This window comes from Marmota monax, unplaced genomic scaffold, assembly GCF_021218885.2.
Source record: "Marmota monax isolate L192 unplaced genomic scaffold, Marmota_monax_Labrador192_F-V1.1 WCK01_AAM20220418_F8-fsc00038, whole genome shotgun sequence".
Taxonomy (NCBI): Eukaryota; Metazoa; Chordata; class Mammalia; order Rodentia; family Sciuridae; genus Marmota; species Marmota monax.
This window is the reverse complement of record NW_026692498.1, coordinates 9,435,627-9,458,883: the sequence shown is the minus strand read 5'-3', so window position 1 is coordinate 9,458,883 and position 23,257 is coordinate 9,435,627. Positions and strand designations below refer to the sequence as shown.

Below are 23,257 nucleotides of genomic sequence, written 5' to 3'. Positions count from 1 at the left end.
CATCATTTGGTTTCCTTCCTCAGATAAATCTCTAACATAAATTCTCTTTTCAACGTTCTATACTCTTTTAGAGTTTACTTCTTAATATGTTCTCATTGTACAACTTCCCTGAGGTTCCTTGAACTCCTGAGTTCACCTATCACACCACTTTCATGCCTGCCATTGTTTTAATATTTATACTTTCCACTATTTAGGATGGTTATTGACCTTACCTTCTGTGGGTGGCCAATGCTTCCACACTACCCATTGTTTTCTGACAACTGAACAATTTGTTGTCTCTGTTATTATTGAAGGCTGTGAGATCCACCATAAAGGAGGAATTGAAGGCAGCACAGACAAAACCTTCTCTGTGCAACTTGTTCCACACACCCAACCTGTGTAAACGGATCTGTCTCCTGTCCTTGGTGAGGTAGGCTTCACATCATGCTTATAAAAAGAGTGGAGAATGAGTTTATTTCTTATTTCAATTGGGCAATATATGGTGAACACAGCTTTGGATATGAAAGATGAGAAGGATTTAACGAGCATTGCTATGGCCAGGGCTATGGTCAGAGTTATGAAAAGCTTGACACAGAACCATTATACAGTGAGTTCTATTTATCATATCACACTGCCAGACTCACACCAGAGACAGATGCTGCAAACTTCAATCATGTACAGACTTTGACTCGGATTTTCTTCATTGTTTGCTTTAATGGAGATAAAATTTGAAATAGTGAATTACAGACATATATGTAACCCAATGAGTAAATATGTACATATGTAAAGATATATCTATCACTCAGATCAAGAGCAGGAAAAACTCTAAAATCCTAAAGACCCATCTTATATTTACATTTCTGACATCTCTCCAAAATAAACATCTGATGGCCTCATCATATATTTGTTTTATTACAATTATAAAATAATCACTTGCATGCACATATTACAAGAAAAAGATAGTTTGCATTTTTAACACCAAAAAGTAACCGTTCTTATAATACCATCATTTAAAGTATATAAGTGTTAACTCTCAATGCATGTGTCTTTCCTGTGTGTTTGTTACAGATTTTTAGTATGGCTACCCACTTTTGGCTTGATTATCCACCTCCAGCACCTGGCAAGCAATGTTTTCCTGATCCAAATTCTCCTTGGTGTAGTCACACTCCCAGCCAATTATCTTTCACTTTGGGCCCTGAATCACAAGGGCCGTCGAATAAGCCTGTGTTTTTTCATGACCACGTTGGGAATCACCTTTCTGGTCAACACATTTGTGCCTGAAGGTAAGGAGAGAGACAGGGTAAAAAAGGAAAGATCTTTCCCACTTTCCTGAGGATTTTTCAGCTTGCACCTACAGGAATCAGAAGAATTGGGTTCTAAGTGTTCACTGACACAAGTTGGGCATTTAGAACAGATTCTGCCATCCAGTACTTGGAAAACACCTAAAGGTCAGTAAAGTTTGTTTCAAATGCATGATTATCTTCATTATGGTCAAGAAGTACCTGTAAAATGGTGCCACCGTGTTCTGAGCTTCTCTAAGTTTCTCTGAGCTTCTTCTCTTGGCCAATCACACTTCCTTGCAAACATGTAGGGTTTAGACTTATCATTATAAGCTAATGTGACCACACTGTATTGTTACTTTTTCTCGATGGCTCTGTCTTATTACTTCACCTTCAGTGACAATCTATACTTGAACTCTATGTGTCTACACATGTGCCTCATCTCAGGTCACCACAAATGCCATTCTGGTTTTCGGGAGTTATTTTGACTTAAGAAAATAAACCTTTGGGTTCCAGTAGAGAATATGTGACAGCAGTGACAGCATATCCATCACTGTGCTTTGCTGAACTCCTGTGTTGTAACTTATTTTACAAAATCCCACATTGGTGGGTTCCACTCCTCAGTCTCTCTCTTTGGTATCAGGGATTGAACCCAGTGGCATTGAACAATTGAGCCACATCCCCAGCCCGTTTTATTTTTAGCCACGGTCTTGATAAATTGCTTAGGCCCCTGATAAGTTGCTGAAGCTGGCTTTGAACTTTTGATCCTCCTTCCTTAGCCTCCTACAATGCTGTGGTTACAGGAGTGCACCATCACACCAGGCTACAGGCTTCACTCTTCTTGAGTTTGAACAATGATGTCATTTTCCTGGCTGTCACAAAGCCTCCTCCAAGGTTTAAAGCTCTCATGAGATTCTTTTTTTTTTTTTAAAGAGAGAGAGAGAGAGGAGAGAGAGAGAGAGAGAGAGAGAGAGAGAGAGAGAGAGAGAAGAGAGAGAGAGAGGAGAGAGAGAGAGAGAATTTTTTAGTATTTATTTTTCAGTTTTCGGTGGACACAACATCTTTATTTTTATGTGGTGCTGAGGATCGAACCCAGCACCCCGCGCATGCCAGGCAAGCGCGTTATCACTTGAGCCACATTCCCAGCCCCAAGAGATTTTCTTTTAATTGAGTAGAAAACCAACTTTATGAAAAGTTTCCAAAGTCTGTCATGTTTTCTATAATAGAAGTTTTTATTCTTGAGTCTTCAAACATTGATCTAGATCTGGCTACTCTCCAGCTTGTCCATTAATATGGGATTCCTGTCCTTTCATGACTGTCTTTTACAGTCTTTATCCCATGTCAGTACTGTGCATGGAGCATGGTTTTCAACCCCATGAGTGCCTGAGTGAGTCTGACACCCCTCAGTAAATCACACACGACAATCCTACCTTCCATTCAAAGGATAGAGACATTGTACAGAAAAAGAAAGTGATTTCCTCCTAAATTCAGCATCCTCTCTTCTCCTTTGACAAATCTGGAGAGGCAAAGAGAATGAATACAATTATTCAGAACTTTTATTCATCATAAATTGAACTTTGCATATAAGTCACATCTCGTCCTCACAAACTTCCTCGGTGCAGTTTTTCCACAGTATATTTTACACTGTGAACGTCTCCAACAGAAGCATTTTTTGTTTGTAAATTGGAGAATGAAGATTCCTTCATCTCAGATTTCCTAACTTTCCTGGCTCTTCCTCTTTCCAGAAATGCAGACCGTGCATATGATTCTGACAACTTTGGGAGGAGGAATTTCTTTTGCCTCTGTTACCTGTTCTCTTACCCATACAAATGAACTGCTCCCCACCGTCATCAGGTACAAAATTTCATAGGTTCTTCGTGAAGGTTAAAACAGTTCTTTCTCAGCTCTATGACTCATCAAGGGAAGAAAACGAAAGTAATCAATGGTGATGATAACAATTATAGCCAAAGTTTACCCAAAGTTAGCTTTTTCTAGGTATTTCTAGGTGTGCTAATATACCACTAATGTACATCTCCTGTATTCTTTGGAGTAACCTAAATTGAAGATGCTATTGGGCAACTCACAATAGATAAATTATAGGAACAGCCCAGATGCCCATCAACAGATAAGTGAATAAATAAAACATGGTACATATACATAATGAAGTTTTATGCCGCCATAAAGAAGAATAAAATTGGGGCTGGGGTTGTGGCTTGGAGGTAGAGTGTTCGCCTAGCATGCATGAGGCACTGGGTTCAATCCTCAGCACCATGTAAAATAAAATATTGTGTCCACCTATAACTAAAAAATAAATATTAAGAAAATTATAAAAAAGAAGAATAAAATTATGTCATTTGCACGTAAATGGATGGAATTGCAGAGGACCATGCTAAATGAAATAAGCCAGAATCAGAAACTCAAGGGTTTAATATTTTCTCATATATGGAAGCTAGAAAGAAAAACGTGAAGAACAAGAATTTTTATAAAAATAAAAGGGAGACCTCTAGAGCAGAGAATAGGCATTGGAGTGGAGGAACTGTACAATGAACTTGACCGGATTATGGGCCTATACAAATGTATCACAACAAATCCCATTATTTTGCATAACTGTAATGTACCAGTAAAGATAAAGTAAGTATGTAATAAAGTAAATGAGTAATAAAATAACATAACATAAATGATTAATGGAATTTTTAATAATAAAACATGTCTTTGTAGTCTGTGAACTTGATAAAGGTTGCTAGCAGATGAAACAAAATTTCAAAAGCAAGAGCAAGTCATCAATCTTCACATGCCCAAACACACTCCTTGTTGTCTCTCATAATTAATGAAAAAAGGTGACACAAATCCAACTGCATTCTTACCAGGTTAATTTTTTATTGTTGTTTGTGCTCCAAGGGCAACAGCTTTAGGAATCATTGGAGTTTGTGGTAGTTTGGGGTCAGCCCTGGCACCCCTGTTGATGATCCTGGAGACATATGCTGAACCCTTGCCCTGGATCATCTATGGAGCCTCCTGCATCTTTGCTGGCCTTGTTGTCTTCCTCCTTCCAGAAACCAGGAATCAGCCTCTGCCTGACTCCCTCCAAGATATAGAAAATGGGTGAGTGAGCCTCCTCATGGTCCCTTAGAGGAGTTATGTATCACAGGTCTGAGATGAGAAGACAAATTCCCCTGGGGCCATTATGGCTTGGCAATCTCAGACTTACTCTCTTTCCAAGTGGTCAGTGCCATTGGTTTAGTAAAAGCAACATCCTTTAACCAGTGATATCAGATGTCCCCCTGAAGATCTCTAGATCACACAAGCCAGTTCTTCCCAAACTGCCCCAGTAGGTTTAGTAGTAAATATGATACAATTAGGTCTGCTCAGTCCTCTCTGCTCCAATGTAGCACATACCACTGAACATATCTCACGAACATGCACAAATACAAATGCCAAGTCTCACCTGACAGGTCCTACTATTCTGCGACCCAATGAGTGCTGGTAAACTGTCTGGCATTGTCATTTTTTATAAGCTTGAGCTCTTCCCTGGTCACTGAAGAACCCAGGGGAGAACACATACAGAAATAGGACCCCTTCCACAGGTGACAATATATCTAAGGGGAGGAGTCTTCATGTGTTGCCTGTGAGATTCAGACCATCTGGTTTTCACGAGGAATGAAAGTGTTCAAAAAAGAAAAGAATGCAATAGTAAATAAAGACCTTTTTTAAATGATGAAGGATTAGGGAAGATATTTAAACTTTTGTGTACTTCCCTTGATTTATCCAAAGACTCCTTTGGAGAATGACATGATAGCCAAGGATGACAGTAGAAATTATCAAAGCTTCCTTCCAAATACTGCCAGGAATATTTGTCTTTTATTTTACAAGATTTACTCAGGTCCTTAAACAGGTGTCATGGTTTGTTTGTTTGGTTGTTTGTTTTTCACCAAGGTTGGTGGGGAAAAGATCAGCTTGCTCTAAGGAATGCAGGAGATATATTCTTTCTCCATGTCACTTTGTGTTTGTGTTTCTTTCATTGTGGTTTTTACTGTATTTGTTCTAGGGGGAAAGACTCAAGAAAAACAGAGCAGGAAGATACCTCCATCAAAGTGACACACTTCTAAGGAATTCCAGGAATTGACAACTGATCAAAGAGCAAGATAAAAGAAGAAATATCAAGATCACTCCTAGATACTAGCAAAACATATTTAAATAAATAGATGCAATAGTAATAATGAATCCCATTTACAATTGTGATGCTAAATTTTGTATACAAGATGCTTTATGAATCACAAGAAGTTCAAAGCAACTACAATACTTTGAAATACATGAGAAACTATTTACATGGTTGCAGATACCTAAAAGGTTTTGGATAGGGAGATGGAATTAGCTTAAAAACATTTTTCCTTATGAATTTATAGGAAGAGTATTTTATTGGATAATTATAATGAAGAACTCCACTTTCTGGAAACAACTTGAAACAATAGTTACAAACATCTAAAAATTATTCCTAGTATGTGAGTCAGTTTTTTGTCTTTGCAACAAAATACTGGAGGTAAGTGACTTAAATGAAGGATAGATTTACATTGGCAAACAGTTTCAGGATTCTCTTTCCATGGTTGCTTGGCCCTGTTGCCTTGGGTCTATGGAAAGTGAAAGTATTATATTGAGGAGTCCATGGTGGAACAAACCTGCTTACCTTATTGAAGACAAGAAACAGAGGAAGTCACCAGGATCCGGAATATCTCTTTCAAGATCACACTCCCAGTGACATAAATCACTCCAACTAGGTACAACCTCCTGAAGTTTCTACCACCTGTCAATCATACCACCTGTGGGGAGTCATCCATGAACTGTGCTTGGTGAATTCAAATGACTTGAAAGCCATTAAGCAGAAAAGTCTGTTAGGAATTTGCAGCAGCAACCCTGCTGGTTTGAGAATGCCCAGTTCATGTGACTTTCTACCTAGCTCTGTCAGAGGCTCACCATAGCACTGGAGATGGGCATGACCCCTGAAGAACTGAACAGACTGCCTCCTCCCACACCTATCCGTTTTTTTTTTTTTTTTTTTTGCAAAAAAAGCTCCTATTGATCCCTTTTGATCTGTATCACTATAAATAAAGCAAGTGGGGGTGGGGGAGAGTTGGGGGGTTCCTTTCTCTTGTTAGACGCTGTACCCTCTGGTCAGCTTAGCCCATCACTGCCCACTCTCTGAAAACTTATTTCTGATCTCTCATGTTTACTTCCTTGTACTATTTTCTTTGCTTTATTTCACACGAGTCCATCCCATTTCCTTCACCCACAAGGTATGTGAGCAAGAACTTGCCTAGAACAGGGACTGTTCACAAGGATTCCAAAATGAGAAAGAGTACAGGTGGGTGCTTAGTCCTCTCTCACAGGAAATTTTCATGATTAGCTTATTAAGAGAAAGAGGAGAGAGGATTTTTTTTTTTTATAGCGTGATGTTAAGCATGGTGAACTCACTCTCTACAGAGAGGGAGAGTTACTTAGCTATTCTTAAAGGTATCATGAAGCAAAAGGAGAAATCTGTGAAGTGAGCTCAACTTGCCCAGCTCCTACAGGTGATTAGGGAAGCTTGTCTGTGGTTTTCTGAGGAAAACTTCGTTTGATTTGCATACTTGGGAAAACTCTGCAGGGAGCGGCATGCTGGTTTTATTTCAGCTAATAGGCCTAGGAGCACAATCCAGAAAGTAGAAAGAATTTGGACTGTGATAGAGACTTGTTTATATTCAGACCAAGATATTGGACTATTTAATCACTGCCTTTGAAATGTTGTTATAAGTCTTAGACCTACTGGACAAACCTGCCTACCTTCCAGGTCTTCTCTGATTGCAGAAAACATAACACTTGGTAGATGAAAAGAAGACCTAAGGATGGAGGTAAAACGTGCTCCATTTGTAGCTGGTAAAAAGCAGAGAGAGAACCTAAGGACAGAGTCAAAGCACCCTGCATTTGTAGTGAGATAAAGGCAGGGAAACAGCCCAGAGGTAGAGCCAGAGCATGCTTCATTAGACAAAGCCATACAGGAAGATGGGGGAGGGATCACTTTGCTGGACTGTGAGGAAGACTCTGTTCTGAGGAGGAGGATGAATTGACAGCAGACCTCCATAATTTGCATTTGAATTATCCTGCTCCAGAGATCCACCCTGTCCCTTGGGGAAGACTAAAAATCAGGGTCCCTAATATGGTGGCTACAAAAGTTACCCTGCTTCAGCAGAACTTTAGTGCCACCAGAGTGGCAGAAGAAGATTTATCGGGATTTAAATTATATCCAATATTTGAGCAATTAGATCTGCAAAATCCAAATCAAAATATATGTATCCATGCAGCCATTCCTTTTAAAACATTAAAAGAAATAAAATTCACTTGTTCCATGTATGGCCCCAATTCACCTTTTTTCATAGCTTGATGAAATCATTGTGTAATGAAACCCTGCCCCCTAATGACTGGATTACCCCTGTGAAAGCTTGCCTTTTGGGAGATGAATATTTGCTGTGAAAATCTAGTTGGATGGATTTTGCTCTGAGCAGGCATGCATGGAGTACATATCACGTTGGACATGTTGACTGGGACAGCACCATTTGCAACAATTAAATTATGATTTACAAATGTATACTTAGATAAGTGTGTGTTCAAGAAGACCATGTAGAAAAGTGCCTACTAAGAGAGAGAAAAACTTATATTTCAGCCAGATCTTACAGGGGCCCAAGGAGAATTTCTTAGCCTTTGTAGCACATTTATATCCAGCTGCAAGCTGTATGATTGGGGATCCAAATGCATCTGAGATCTTAGTTAAACAACTGGCTTTTGGAAATACTATACAGTTTGTCAAGAGGTCTTCCAGCCCCACTGCCAAAAGGGAACTGTATCAGATTACATCCATCTCTGTACTGAAGTCAACCCAGTGTACTCCCAAAGCATAGCCAAGGTGGCCACCTTGAAACAAATTTTACAGCCTCCTTTAAAGAAGGCCAATTCTAAGAAGCAATGCTTTAACTTTGGCAAAACAGGGCATATGGCTAGAGACTGCAGACAGTCACAAGAACAAAGAAATGTACGAGGTATTTGCCCACAGTGCCAAAAGGTCGGCATTGGGTGTGGGAATGCTATATCCAGAATGTTGTAAATGGACCACCTCTGCTTATACATCAGAAAGTGGAGGGGGACCAACCCTGACCTCACTAAATAATGAGGGTGTCACCTTTTGCTCTTGGCTCGGGATCAACAGTCACTCACTCTGGTCTAGCATCCTCATGCACAGGCCCAGTCTTGCTATACTCAGGAACAAGAATCCTGGGCCTCCACCCCACCTCAAGATTCACACTGACTCCAGAGATGAATCCACAAATGATCCCTATGGGAATTTATGGACCTCTGCTGTCAGATACAATAGGTTTAATATTGGGTAGAATTATTTTAACTCAAAAAAGAATTCAGGTATTACTGGGTGTTCTTGATGTAAATTTTAATGGAGAAATTAAAGTTGTTGCTCAAACAAATTACATTATTCATCATTCTCCAGAAGATAGCATTGCTTTTTTTTTTTGCTTTATTATTCCACAGGGGAAACTTTATCCGATGAACCCCGCGAAGTTTAGACATCTGGATCCTTGGAAAGAGCATTCTTGGCTCCATTAGTTAAGCAAGAACGCCCCCTATTGGATCTTAAAATTAATTACAAAATTTTGAAGGGTGAGATAGGTACCAGAGCTGATGTTCCTGTAATTTCCAGTAAATTCTGATCCCAGGATTGGGCTTTTCACACACCGTCTGCAGACTTAGAAGGCATTAAACAGATCTCTCAGCCTGCTCAAAGTGCTCAATACCTCCAGTGGGAAGACAAAAATGGCAATATAGACTTTTTAAACCTTACATCCTCAATACTTTGCCAGTCAATTTATGAGGGTGAGATATTATGAGCAGCTTAGGAGTTTTGTCAATAACCCCTAATTTCATGATGACATCTACCATGCCTAATGAAGGATCTATCTCCACTAAAAGATTGAAAATGAATAAAAAGGAAAGGTATTCACCTATGCCTCAGTTTTCTCAGCAAAGACAATATGGATTACTTAATACATTTAATCAGCCTTTTAAATGGGGGCATTGATCTATGTCTTCTCCAGCCCAGAAAATGACAGGAAAAAATAATTGCTGTCTGATGATCCTTTCTGGGTTGATCAATGGCCCCTTACAGGAGAAACACTTCAAGTAGCCCACAATTTAGTCCAGGAACAGCTTCGAGTTGGTCATATTGAGCCTACTCTTAGGCCTTGGAGCACTTCAATCTTTGTGGTAAAGAAAAAAATCTAGCAAATGGAGATTGTTACATGATCTCAGAGCCATTTATTGAACCAATGGGGGCTGTACAGTCTGAACTTCCTTCTCCTATGGAGATACTACTTGATTATGAATTAATACTAATAAAGATTGTTTTTTCACTATACCATTACATCCAGATGATTGTAAGAGATTTGCTTTTATCATTCCAGCTATAAATTTTAAAGAACCAGGTAAGAGATTTTGCTGGAAGTGTTGCCTCAAGGTATGGCCAATAGCTCCACATTATGTCAGCACAAGCTGTTGCTCCATTATGAGAAAAATTCCTTGATGCATCTATAATCTATTATATGGATGATATTCTTTTGACTCAGGCTACTTCAGTTATGCTTTTAAAAATTTTTGCTCAATTAGAAACTTTACTTACTGCAGTTAGTTTATGCATAGCACCCAAGAAGGTACAAAGTCTTCTCCTTTTCAATATTTTGGCAATTTAATCAAAGGATGCATGATTCATCCACAAAATCTACAGAACAGAGTTTATGGTTTACAGACATTAAGGACTTTCAGAAATTACTGGGTGATATTAACTGGTTATGGCAACATTTAAAATTATCCACTGCAGATTTGAGCCTTTGTTTCAGATTTTACAGGGAGACCCTTCTCTAAGTTCTCACCAACTTACAGCACAGGCAAGGACTGCCTTAACAAAAGTTGCAACTGCCATTAAGACTGCACAGCTTACTAGAATTAATCTACAAGAACCTATATATTTATTAACATTTTCCACTATTCATATCCCTACAGGAGCAACATGACAGTCCTTGGGAGTTATTGAATGGCGTCACCTAGCTCACTCTCCTCAAAAGTCTTTGACTTTATTTCATGATCTTATTGCTCAATTAGTTATTAAATGTAGGACATGAGTATTACAATTGGTTGGATCAATCATAATAGCCTTCTATTATTGTAACCCCCTTTTCTATCCAACAGCATAGTTGGCTCTGACAATCTTCCAATACTTGGCAAATAGCTTTTTTTTTTTTTTTTTAACCTGTCCAAGATTTTATTAGCAGGACCATAGCGGCCAGTCAAAGAGAAGGGGGTGGAGAGAGAGAGAGAGAGAAAAGAGGGAGAGGGAGAGAGAGAGAGAGAGAGAGAGAGAGAGAGAGAGAGAAGAGAAGAAGAGAGGGGGGGAGAGCGCAAACAGGGTGTTGATATTTATGGGCTCAATGCAGGATGAGGAGGAGTAGGGCAAGTGGGCTATTACTTCTTTATTGGCAGAGAGCTTGTGCCACTTCAGGGATTGGAGGTGCGCCATTCACAGGGATTGGAGGTGATGGTTCACATGCCATTCAGTGTGTCATGGACCTGAGCTCCTGGAAGAGAAGAGCTCTGGGCGCCATCTTTGCCAATATTCCTCCCTTTTTTGTTTTGGTTTGGGGGCACCGTTCTTGATCTGGCTACTTACTGCTGAGTAGGGGCGTTGTTTAGAGGGAGGGAGGGAGGTCAGTTGGTTGGAGAAGGAGGGCCAGGAGGCCCCATATCCATGCACTGAAGGCATGGATTTCCTCCAGGGAGAAGTCTATGAACAGGCCCTGCAGCTATGAAAAGAAACAACATTAATTTCTGGTATGTTGTCCAGTCTGTAGGGCTGGTAGAAAAGGCCTATATCCAGGAGAAGGCAGATTAGAACATATATAGCTGAAAACCAAGGGCTTATTTCTTTGGAATGGTGGTGTAGAGATGGCCCTTCAGCGGAGTTGTCATTTGGTATCTTCATCTTTCAACACTTGGTGGAGGTTTCTTGGGATGAGTGGATGTGAGTGTCACCCGGCTTGTTGGCAAGTAGCTGGTAATCCCTGAGAAGGAACTGATTGAAAGTTTGGTTAGAGATTTTGTTAATTTGTCCTTGAAGGAACTTTAAAATGCAAGGAAGGAAGGCACAGAATGAAAAGACCCCAACTAGATGTCCTAGTATCGGTAGACTCCAGTGGATGATGGTGTTTGTGAAGAGGTCCCAATAGGATTGTTGTGCCAATTGCAGCTTTCTTTTTTTCTAGTTGTTCCTGTAATTGTTTCTAAAAAGGGTGTGGGTATACTGTGTTGCTGTGGGTTCCTAGATTCTATCGGGAGGCCCATTCTTATGTGTGTTCCTCTACTCTGGAATGGAAGGGAGGGTGGTGTGTGACTGTGAAAAATGGAGCTTAAGAGAATTATCTGGGGGCTGGGGATGTGGCTCAAGTGGTAGCACACTCGCCTGGCATGTATGCGGCCTGGGTTCAATCCTCAGCACCACATACAAACAAAAGATGTTGTGTCCGCCGAAAACTAAAAAATAAATAAATAATATTAAAATTCTCTCTCTCTCTGTCTCTCTCTTTTAAAAAAAGAGAATTATCTGGAGATATCTCACAAGTAAATCTGGGTGATCGTGGGGGTCTTGTAAGTTTGGGAGCTGTGGTGGGATTGTCCTATGGAGGGCGTGCCACTGGTTTTAACCTAGAAATATGAATCCAGCGGGTTAGTTTCTTTCCTTCCTGTTGGAGTTTTGCAGCATTGGGTGTACACAGGACTACTTGTAATGGCCCTTCCCATTTTGGGGTTAGAGGGGATTTTTCCCCTGGGGAAGAAAAATAGACCCATTCTCCTGGTTTGAGGGGAAAAGAGGCAGCTGAGTTCTCTGGATCCGGAAGCAACAAATCTTGTTGCTTCCATAGCTCAGAGCATATAAGGAAGAGGAGGGGAAGAGCATATTGGTCATGGAGGGGCCAAGGCATTGGTGAGATTCTGGGGGAAGAGGACGACCATACATTATCTCAAAGGGGGAGGTAAGGGATGGCTTTTTTGGTAAAGCCCTCTGGTGTAGTAGGGCAAGAGGGAGGAGTTTTATCCAATCCAAATGAGTCTCTAAGACAGCTTAGTTATGATGTCTTTCAGTGTGGAGTTGGCTCACTCAACCTTACCTGAGGCTTGGGGGCGATAGGGACAATGAAAGTGCCATGGGATGGACAATGTCTTTGCCACATCCTGGGATACTTGAGAGACAAACTCAGGCCCATTGTCAGATTGGATTGAAGTGGGCATCCAAAATCAAGGGATTACTTCAGTTAGGAGGATGTTAGCCACCATGGTAGCCTGCTTATTTGAGGTGGGGAAGGCCTCTACCCAACCCAAGAATGTGTCTATTAAAACTAGTATGTATTTGAAGTTTTTTACTCTGGGCATGTTGGTAAAGTCGATTTGCCAATCTGCCCTGGGAGTATGGCCCCTAGCCTGATGAGAAGGGAAAGTTCTGGGTTTTAAAGATATATTGGGATTCACTCTTTTGCATATTTGGCATGAGGCTGTGATTTGCTGTATCACTTCTTTATCCTGGAGAGTCAGAGTAAAGAAAGAGTGGAGAAAGGCTTTGAGAGTCTGCGACTAGTGTGGAAAATGGAGTGGAGGTAAGTAAAGAGGGCATGTTTTGGTGGGTCTCCATTATTGGGTAATGTTGGAGAGTACGTGGCAATGAGAGATCCGGTGGGGTCTGAAAGGGCTGCTGACTTGGCTGCCTGATCTGCTTTTGAATTTCCCTGTGTGATGGGGGAGGAGTCATTTTGGTGTGATCTGCAATGGACAGCTCCAAGTTTTTTAGGAAGCTGGGAGGCTTGTAGTAGCTGGGTGATATATGTGGAGTTGTTATAGAGGTGCCCTTTGAGTTCAGGAGACCTCTCTCTGTCCAAATTGCTGTATGAGATAAGAGAATGTGGAACACATATTTGGAGTCAGTGTAAATGGTAAGATTTTTCCCTGATGCCAACTCACAGGCTCGTGTTGCAGCTACCAGCTCAGCCTGTTGGTTGGTGGTATTTGCAGGCAGGGGATTGGCTTCTATTACTCGTGATAGGGACACTATGGCATATCCAGTTTTTCTGATCCCCTCATTTATAAAGGAGCTGCCATCAGCGAACCAGATGTAATCAGATTGGTCTAGAGGTCCCTCAGTGATATTAATTGGGCATGGGAGAAAGTTTTCTAGAATTTTCCTGCATTTATGTATTAGGGATTGTGTTTGACCTTGAGCCTGAGTGGGTAACAGAGTTGCTGGGTTGAGAAGGGGGGAGATTTGGAAGGATATGGAAGAGTTGTAGAGGAAAGAGACCAAGAGAGAGAGAATTCAACAGGGAGGGATGGTTTTCAGTCCTCTGTACGTTAGCAAGTCCTTGAGGTGATGAGGAGAGGTGACAGTGATTTGGGCTCCAAAGGTAAGCTTTTGTGATTCTTTTAATAAAACATAGGAGGCTGCTAGGGCACAGAGACAAGAAGCCCATCCCCGGACAGTTGGATCTAACTGTTTTGAAAGGTATGCCACCGGAGCAAAGGTGGGCTCATATATTTGTCCCAGCACCCCTAAGCCTTGACATTTGTTTTCATGGACATAGAGAGTAAAAGACCTATTAACATCTGGCAGGTGTAGAGCTGGTGCTTGTAAGAGGGCCTTCTGGAGGGTTCTGAAATGTGGCACAGCTGAAAGTAACAAGGGCTCATGCTTGTTCCCCTTTGCTAGATCATATAATGGTCTGGCAAGTAATGAGTAATTTGGTACCCATGCCCTAAAATAGCCTGCCAGACCCAGAAATGAGAGAATCTCCTCTTTAGTTTTTGGTACTGGAAGGCTTTCAATAAGGCCTTTTCTATTGGTTGTGATAGCTTTCTTTCCTTGGGAAATGTGGAACCCTAAGTAAACAACCTCAGAGAGAAAGAGCTGCATCTTTTGCAGAGAAACCCTATATCCTCAGTGAGCAAGAATATTCAGAAGTGTGGCTGTGTCAGACTTTGAGGTTTCTAAAGAGGGACTACAGAGGAGGAGGTCATCAACATATTGTAGGAGGACTGAGTTGGGACATAGAAGGAAAAAATCCTCAAGATCTCCAGCGAGGACTTGTCCACAAATATGTGGGCTGACTCAAAACTCCTGGGGCAGGAAAGTCCAGGTTAGCTGTCAGGAATGTCTAGTCTCTGGATCAGTCCAGGTGAAGGCAAATATGTCTTGGGATGAGACAGAGAGTGGAATCGAAAAGAAGACATCTTTAAGATCAATAACTGAAAAACAGGGGGAGTTTGCAGGAATGGAGGAAAGGATAGTATAAGGGTTTGGAACTAGGGGATGTATGGGCCTGATTGAAGAATTTATTAACCTTAAGTCCTACACCAAATGGTATGTTCCGTTAGGCTTTTTTACTGCTAAAATTGGGGTATTGAATGGAGAGTGTGTGGGATGGAGGAACCCCTTTCTTAGTAAGCTCTGAATGATTGGCTTTAGGCCCTTAAGACTGGCCATTGGCAGTGGGTATTGGGCCTGGTTTGGGCAGTGGTTAGGATCTTTAAGATGCACTTCCACAGGAGAGCAATTTGCAGAGGATGGGGTTTCAATGTCCCATAAATTGGATCTACTATTTTACAGGGGAGGGTAAAATGTGTGTTCTGGTGGTTTTTGGGGTCTCCACACCAGACACAAAGAGATAAAGTCTCTTCTTCATTGGGGAGTAAAGCCATGATGAAGATATGAATAGGGGAGGACAATAAGGGTAAGGTTATGGAGGCCTTCAAGATGTATAATATATCTCTTCCCAGCAAGGGGACCAGACACTTAGGCATAACCAAAAATGGTGTGAAAAGAAGAACTCAGATAAGGAGCAAGTGAGGGGAGGAGTTCTGCATGGGATGATTGTTTGATCTCCTACCCCAACAATAGGATATTCAGAGGGATAGGTAGTTCCCTAGAACTCTCTCAGAACTGAGAATGTGGCCCTGGTGTCTACCAAAAAGTTTATGGGATGCCCATCCACTCAGATAACCACCTTGGTTTCCTGCTTGGTGATTGAATAGGTCAGGACAGAAGACCCAGGGCCCCATCAATCCTCAGCTGCTAGGCCCAGCAAGTCTCTGGCAGGGTGACTGACCTCAGCTCCCCTCTGGGAATTGGGGCAGTTCAATCCCCAGTGGCCAGGACGTCGGCATCTGGGGCATGGTCTGGGTGGTGCCCTGGGGTTAGGGCAAGCCTTAGCCAATGTCCTTCATTACCATACTTAAAGCAGGGCCCAGGGGGTCCTTGTTGTGGGAATTGTTGTCTCCCCCTTTCCATAGTTTGGAAGGAGCCCTGTAACACCTGAGCCAACATCTGGCATTTTTAGCATTTTGCTCTTTCATCTCTGTTGTGATAGACGTTGAAGGCCATGGCCAGCACCTCCATCTGGGGAGTCAAGGGTCCCTTCTCTAATGTTTTTTAGCTTTGCCTGGATGTTGGGGTAGCTTTGTGAGAAAAAATAGGTCATAAGAAGTTGCCTCCCATCTGGGGATTCAGGGTCCAAATTGGAGTACTGAAGGAGAGCCTTTGTTAGTCGGTCTAGGAAGGCTGAGGGGTTTTCATTCTTCTTCTGGATGACTTCCTGGAGTTTATCAAAGTTAATAGCCTTTTGTGCTGCCACCTTTGGGCCAGCTATCAGACAGGTAATAAGGTGGTCCCTGCGTCCCAGGTCTTGGGGGTCATTAAAATCCCAACAGGGGTCTTGGTCTGGAACCACCGGGGCCGCTAGGGGATGGTAGGCATCAGTCTGATTAATCTGGTCTGTATAGGCCCTAGCCTGGTCCCAGACCTTCTCCTTTCCTTATGGAGGAGAATATTGGACAGAATCATATAGATATCATGAAAGGTGAGGCTTTAGTTTTGAGTTAAGTACTGAAACTCTTTAATATAAGAGACAGAGTTTGCAGTGTAGGATCCCAATATTTTTTTCTACTTGAGAAATGTCAAGCATAGAAAAAGGAAAATAAATCCTTAAAATCCCATCTGGCCTGGTGACCTCTCCAAGGGGGGGGGCACAATATGTGAAGTTTGAGTCTGGTGATGAAATGTGGTGACTTGTGGGTTAGGTGCTGTATTAGCACATGAATGGGTGGCTGATCAGGTGGCGGGTGGACTAAACTGAGGTGGAGGGCCTGGGGTGGAAGGAATGGAAGCAGGAGGAGATTGTGGGGAAATGTTGGGAGGAAGAGAAGGAGGAGTGTTCCCAGAAGATGCCACAGATGTAGAAGATGGGGGAAATGGGAGGGGGTAAAAGTGGGGAAAGCGGGGCTGAGGGTGGGGGAGAGTGGTATGGACGTGGTTCATCAGCAGGGTGGAAAGTGGAGGCTGACAGCAGAGAAGAGGAAGAAGGGGGAGAGGGTGTGGAGGCAGAGGGTGGAGAAGAAGAGGAGGAAGGAGGCTTGAGAGCAAGGAGTAGATGTTAAGGCTTGCACTGGGTGCAGAGATTTGGATGAGATTGAAGCAAGGAAAAAGCCTCCACATAGGAAATCATATTCCACTTCTTTGATTGCTCACAGTAATTAAAAATATCCTGGAGTAAATTGGGATCCAGAGACCCACACGTGGGCCAAACCTTTTGGTTGTCCAAGGGGTATGTAGGCCAGTCCTGGGTACAGAATTTTATGAGCCTTTTTGGTTTAATATCAGGGGCCAGGCTCAGGATTTTCAAATTATCTAAGTGGCACCACAAGGGAGAATAGGCCGGGAGGTATGAGGAATTTTCCACGCTGGAAGGGCAAGATGGGAGTCAGAGAAAGAGTAAGAGAGAGGGAGAGAGAGAAAACTGGGCCAGAAAGAGCTTCCTGGAAGCTCCAGAGTGGACAGAGGGTCAAGTGGGTGTCCCAAAATGGCCAACCGCCACAGGGAAATAGTCAGAGGGAATTGCCAGGTGGTCAACAGGGTAGTGCAATCTGTGAGACCCAAATAAGGCTGGGGCCATGGGCAACCTGACATCAGGAGAGTTTTTCAAGTGGAACAAAAGAGTCAGAAGGAGACTGTTGGAACGGAGGCAGAACTCTGGTGAGACGGATTGCAGCAACTGCGCTAACCCATCCATGGGAGCCAAGAGTGAGGGGAGACAGAGAAGTTAGAAAGGGAGAATTGATCCTAAGTCCCAGGCAGTCAATTCCCAGGGGTAACCTAGCAGAGCATCCGGGGTCCACCGCGACCCTGATGGGTCTGGGTGGGGTGCATTCCCCTGCTAAAACACCCAGAGGGATTGCTGGACACTCAATGGACAATTCTCTCATTCTGGTGAGTTAGCATTCAGGCACTCATGGGATGGGGAACTCACCAATCTTCAAGGCCAGTGGTGGATGTCAGGTGGGCGATCAGAGGAGTGGACTATGACAGGAATGGTTGGGCTCAAAGTTTGGGAACGGGGTTCTGCCTTGAGCGATGGGGATCCCCATCCCAGGTTTAGGCACCAATGTAGGAATGGTGGAAAAAGCTCTGTAAACTTAACAAGCCAAAACAACTGTTTACCTGTCTGAGATTTTATTAGCAGAACTGTAGCAGCCAGTCACAGAAGAAAAGAGGGTGGAGAGAGAGAGAGAAGGGACAGAGGGGAGAGAGAGAGAGAGAGAGAGAGAGAGAGAGAGAGAGAGAGAGAGAGAGAGAAGGGGAGGGGAGGGGAGGGGAGGGGAGGGGAGGGGAGGGGAGGGGAGAGGAGAGGAGAGGAGAGGAGAGGAGAGGAGAAGAGAAGAGAAGAGAAGAGAAGAGAAGAGAAGAGAAGAGAAGAAGAAGAGAGGGTGGAGGAGAGAGAGAACGGCAAATCGCTTTTGCTAATTTTCCTGGTCATCTAGAAAGTCATTATCCTTGTAATAAGGTTGTTCAATTTGCTCTTGTACTTCATTTATTTTTCCAAAAATTATGTGATCAACCAATAGTCATAGCAATGACGGTGTTTACTGATGGCTCAAGTTCAGGAAAAGCAGGTTTCTATAGCCATGCTCATACTGAAATAACACAGACTTCATATACTTCTGCAAAATGAGCAGAGCTTCAAGCTCTCATTTGTACTTTACTTCATCTTACTAATGAGCCAATTAATATTTATAGCAATAGTGCATATATGGTTGGATTCGCTAAACATATTGAAACAGCTACTGTTAGAAATAAACCATCAAAAGAACTATTCCATTTGTTCCATACTTTGCAAAAGACAATTCAAATGCATCAATATCCTAGTTTCATTAGTCATATCAAAGCACATTATAATATTTCAGGTTCTTTGGCATCAGAAAATGATAAGATTGATAAACTTGTTGCTGCCTGTCAACAAATGTCTTTATATGATTGTGCACAAACCTGACATTCTTTACATCATCAGAATGTTTCTAGTGTACATAAAAAATTTTTATGTTATAAGGGAACAAGCTTATCAAGTTGTTTGCAAATGTCCACAATGTGTTATACATATTCCATCTTCACCAACTGAAGTTAATCCCCATGGTTTACCACCAAATCAGCTGTGGCAAATGGATGTAACTCACATCCATCAGTTTGCAAAAATTGTTATGTACATGTTATTGTTGATACTTATTCTAGATTTATCTTTGTGACTGCCCATGTAAAAGAGAATATTCAACATGTCATTTTTCATTGCATAGCTGATTTTGCTTTATAAGTCTGTCCTTTACAGATTAAAACTGATAATGCTCCAGTTTATACTAGTTCTTTTCAGCAGTTTTGCCACCATTTTCTATTGATCATTAAACAGGCATTCCTTATAATCCTCAAGGTCTAGCCATTGTAGAGCACACTAATTTATCTATTAATCTACAAGTACAAAACAAAAAGGGATAAATAAGACCCCACAAAATAACCTTAATCATGCCTTGTTTGTTTCTAAATTTTTAAAATTGTGATTCTGAAGGTTGCACTGCTGCTCAAACATGTCTTCCACTGTAACAGGTCCATTGGGCCTAGTTTGGTGGAAAGATTTACAAATAGGATAGTGGAAAGGACCAGACCCAGTGATAATGTTGGGTAGACATCATGCTTGTGTTTTCCCAGAAGGTGTATTTTGTTCTATTTGGGTACCTGAACATGCCATCAGACATGGAGGACCTGGAGCCAAAGTTCAAACAACTGAAAATCAATCCAGATGTTCCTCCAGCAGGAACAGGAAGCTATCATGGAGGAAAAGGATGAGGAAGGCCCCAAGGGACCAAACATCCAAACTGCCATCATGGAAACAACTGAAGAATCTGAGGCAACAGGCTGTGCAGTGCAACAGGTTGTACACATGGTTCGACAACAAAGAGATATTAAGTCTCCAACCACAATGTCTGTGGCCATGATAGCTCTGTTGAACTGTCAGGTGGGTGGGGTTCATGGAGAAACTTATTGGACCTATTTCCTGGATTCACCTGTAGTGGATCCAGTGATGTGGACTGGAGAATCCATCACAGTACTTACTAATGATTCTCATTACATAGAATACAGATACTCACATTACATCCATCCATGTGACTGATTTTAATTATACTGGCTACAGTGGGAAACTACCTATATGTTGGTCCCATGATAAACATGTTCGCTGTTTAAAGGTATCTGTTGAGGAAAAGACAGTTTATGGGGAACCTAGGCTAGCCAATTATACTGGCCCATGGGACTTAATATTATATGTATGGACAGTTATTACAAGGGTTCATTCTCATAACAAGCCAGTCATTTCCACAGAATGTCCACAAACACCTTACTGCCTTCATCATTCTGCAATAGAATTTTGCACCTTTCCTAAATGGATGGAATGTGCAAATGTCTTGCCAGGACAACATAAAGTTTCTAGAAGTGGTGGATATATTTTGGATTTGTCTCCAAGAGTAGATAAAAGACAACTATATAAAGATGCCATGACCTCTGGAGGTATTGTTGGTAATATTCTAACATTCATCAAAGGTGGTATCCAAAAAGATCTCTGGCCCTTAATTGCAGCCTCAACTTTTCTACATAATACAGATGGCCCTATCACTGAGTGTGTAGGCAGGAATTGCAAAGAGGGTTCCTGCTATGGCCTGAGAACCTATGTTCAATCTTTTTATGCCTTAACTGTTGGAAATGTAAGAGTTAAGAAAAAAGGTAGTAAATATCTTGTAGCCTTTAAAAGATGCAATCTAACTAATTGCATCACTAGATTTAACAGACAGAGAGGAACATTATTCTTTCACCAACCATCCTTCGTCTTAACTGAGAATTCCACCATGCGGCCTGTGCAATGGTTTCATTAATGAGGTTCTTGGCATAAAGTTAGCTAGAAGAGATCGAAATAAAACACACAGACTCAGTTACCTTATTTCTATTGCCAGGTCCGAGACGGCTCCCCTCTCTGGCTCCAACCTCTAACTGCCCAGCAGGGCAGCAAGGATTACTCAGGGCTAGCAGAAGAGAGAGAGAGAGAGAGAGAGAGAGAGAGAGAGAGAGAGAGAGAGAGAGAGAACACACCAGGGAGTAGCCTTTTATTGGGGAACAAGAAATTCAGGGGATAATTCCATCCAATGAAGGTTGAGGGGGTACTGCACTCCAAGGTCAGGGTCAGTGATTGGGCCCCCGGGGTCAGTGGTCAGTCACACCCCCACACGGACGGGTTCTCTCATCAGGAGAGGGCCGGGAAAATTCCGACACAGCCAGAAGCCTCAGACCCAAACCGGGAGTCGCCCAGTCATGTGTCAGGATGGCTTCCCACAGAGAATCATTTTTAAAAAATATTTTTTAGTCGTTGGACCTTTATTTTATTTATTTATATGTGGTGCTGAGAATTGAACCAAGTGCCTCACCCATACAAGGCAAGGACTCTTCCGCTGAGTCACAACTCCAGCCCCCTGAGAATCATTTTTAACACTCATTTCTGGCAACAATATTTTCAAGGCAGTTTAGGTGTTTAATAATCTGCACATCAAAAATCTTCCTGCCTGTACTCACTACATGATTCTATGGATGCATCCATATTTTAAGGAAACTTAATGCATCACCCCACTTTCCAGCACCAAAATCTGTACTTGAGCCTTGTACAGATAATAGCAGAAATTGAGCCTCTGCATGTGACCAACAGCATTAGCTCCCATTCTTCAAGTCAGAAACAGTGACTACCTGTGCTGAAAGTCAAGTTGCAAGCAACAGGAACCAATTCTGGGTCATCAATAGAACACTATTCCTTAGGAAGACTAGCCAGTACCTTGATGTCAAATTGGTCACATTAGAGCCTGGCATAGTTGTGCATACCTTTAATCCCAGTGACTCAGGAGACTGATGCAGGAGGATCACAAGTTCAAAGCCATCCTCAGCAATTTTGTGAGGCCCTGATAAATTAATGAGATCCTGTCTCAAAACAAAAACTAAAAAATGCTGGTATGTGGTTCAGTGTTTGAGAATCCCTGGGTTTAATCCTTGGAACCAGAAAAAAATCAGTTCCATTAGACAATTTTCTGCACGTGACAATAATTTTTTGTCAACTTTTTTGCTGATGTGACTAAAGAACTGACCAGAACAACTATAGAGGAGGAAAAGTTTATTTGAGAGATCACAGCTTAAGATTCTCAGTTCATAGATAGCCATCTCCTCTGCTTGTGACTTGAGGTGAAGCAGAACATTCTGGCAAAAGAGTGTGGCTAAGGGAAGCAGCTCACATGATTATTTTGAAAGAGCCAGAGATCTCCACTTGCCAAGTATAAGTATATATCCTAAAGTTGTGTCCCCAATGCCCACTTGATTTAGCCACATTTTGCCTGCCTTTAGTTACCACTCAGTTAATACCTATAAGGGTTTTAATTTACTGATTGGTTTAAGGTTCTCACAACCTAAACATTTCTCCTCTGAACCTTCTTGCCTTGTTTCACATGTGAGATTTTGGGGGACGCCTCATATCCAAATCATAACATTCTGTTCCTGGCTCCCCAAAAGCTCACAATCATCTCACAATTAAAAATACATTTTGTCTATTTCCAAGAGTCCCCATATGCTCAACAGATCCAAGTTTTCCCAAAAGTTCAAGTCCAAAATCTCCTCTGAGAATCAGGGCAAGCTTGCATTGTGAGCTCCTATTAAAAAAACAAAAGCTATTTATAAATATATAATATATAAAGGTACAGAATAAACATTTCTAGTCACAAAGTAGGGGCACAAAAAGAAGACACAGGACCAAAGTAAGACTGAAATCCAGCTGGGAAAACAAGTTGTAGCTCCACATCTTGCATTTAGGGTACATGTCATAGTGATAATCTGATCAAAGGGCTTGTGTAGCTCCACCCCTATGGTCTTGTTTATTGTAACCCAAATGACCTTTCTGTTCACATGTCTACGCTTAATTCCTTCTGCTTTCCTATGATGATGCCCCATATTACTAGTATGTCTTTTTTTTTTTTTTTGCTGGGAATTTAACCCAGGGCTCTAAACCATTGAGCCATATATCCAGGCATTTTTAATATTCTATTTAGAGACAGGATCTCACCGAGTTCCTTACGTCCTCACTAAGTTGCTGAGGCTAACTTTGAACCCACAATCCTCCTGCTTCATCCTCCAGAGCTTCTGGTATTACAGGTGTGTAAGTTTCTCCATGGACCCCACCTACCTAGCATTATTGGCATTTCTTAATCTTGGGGAGGGGTCTCCATTACTGCTTTGGCTTCCTTCTCACATCTTCATGCATTGCCCTTTCAGAGAATACCTGTAGGAATCCAACCCTATTGCACTTTACCTGGCCTGAATTCTTATGGAAGCTTCAATGACACCCTAACTCCAGTATCCTGCCTTCCTACAGAACCGCCATAACATGGTTGATGCCAAGGTCTGTTGCCATCTAAAGCAGTAGCCAAGACTCCAGGAATCTTTGGTGAAGCAGCTTCTGAATGCCTGTGTGGCTGAG

At 41.9% G+C, this 23,257-nt stretch overlaps 1 protein-coding gene and 1 long non-coding RNA gene across 3 annotated transcripts in view; one reads left to right on the top strand and one right to left on the bottom strand.

Annotated features, from left to right (window-relative positions):
- LOC124093176 (organic anion transporter 7) overlaps positions 1–7,638 on the top strand; it is a 48,037-nt gene extending 40,399 nt beyond the window's left edge. Inside the window, exons 6-10 of the mRNA XM_046445463.2 lie at positions 294–409; positions 1,048–1,262; positions 3,005–3,113; positions 4,158–4,361; positions 5,305–7,638. Coding sequence (XP_046301419.1) covers positions 294–409; positions 1,048–1,262; positions 3,005–3,113; positions 4,158–4,361; positions 5,305–5,365 — 705 coding nt within the window. The 3' untranslated portion in view covers positions 5,366–7,638. The remainder of the gene's footprint in view (positions 1–293; positions 410–1,047; positions 1,263–3,004; positions 3,114–4,157; positions 4,362–5,304) is intronic.
- Positions 1,256–21,077, bottom strand: LOC124093183 (uncharacterized). 2 transcript variants are annotated; one of them, XR_009226872.1, is made up of 3 exons: positions 20,689–21,077; positions 2,690–2,775; positions 1,256–2,174 (listed from the first exon to the last, which is right to left on the bottom strand). It is a non-coding gene; the product is annotated as an uncharacterized LOC124093183 (long non-coding RNA). The 2 variants fall into 2 exon arrangements; XR_006851873.2 differs by lacking the exon at positions 20,689–21,077 and adding an exon at positions 4,124–4,253 and having other exon boundaries at positions 2,690–3,165.
- Positions 21,078–23,257: the final 2,180 nt, after the last annotated feature.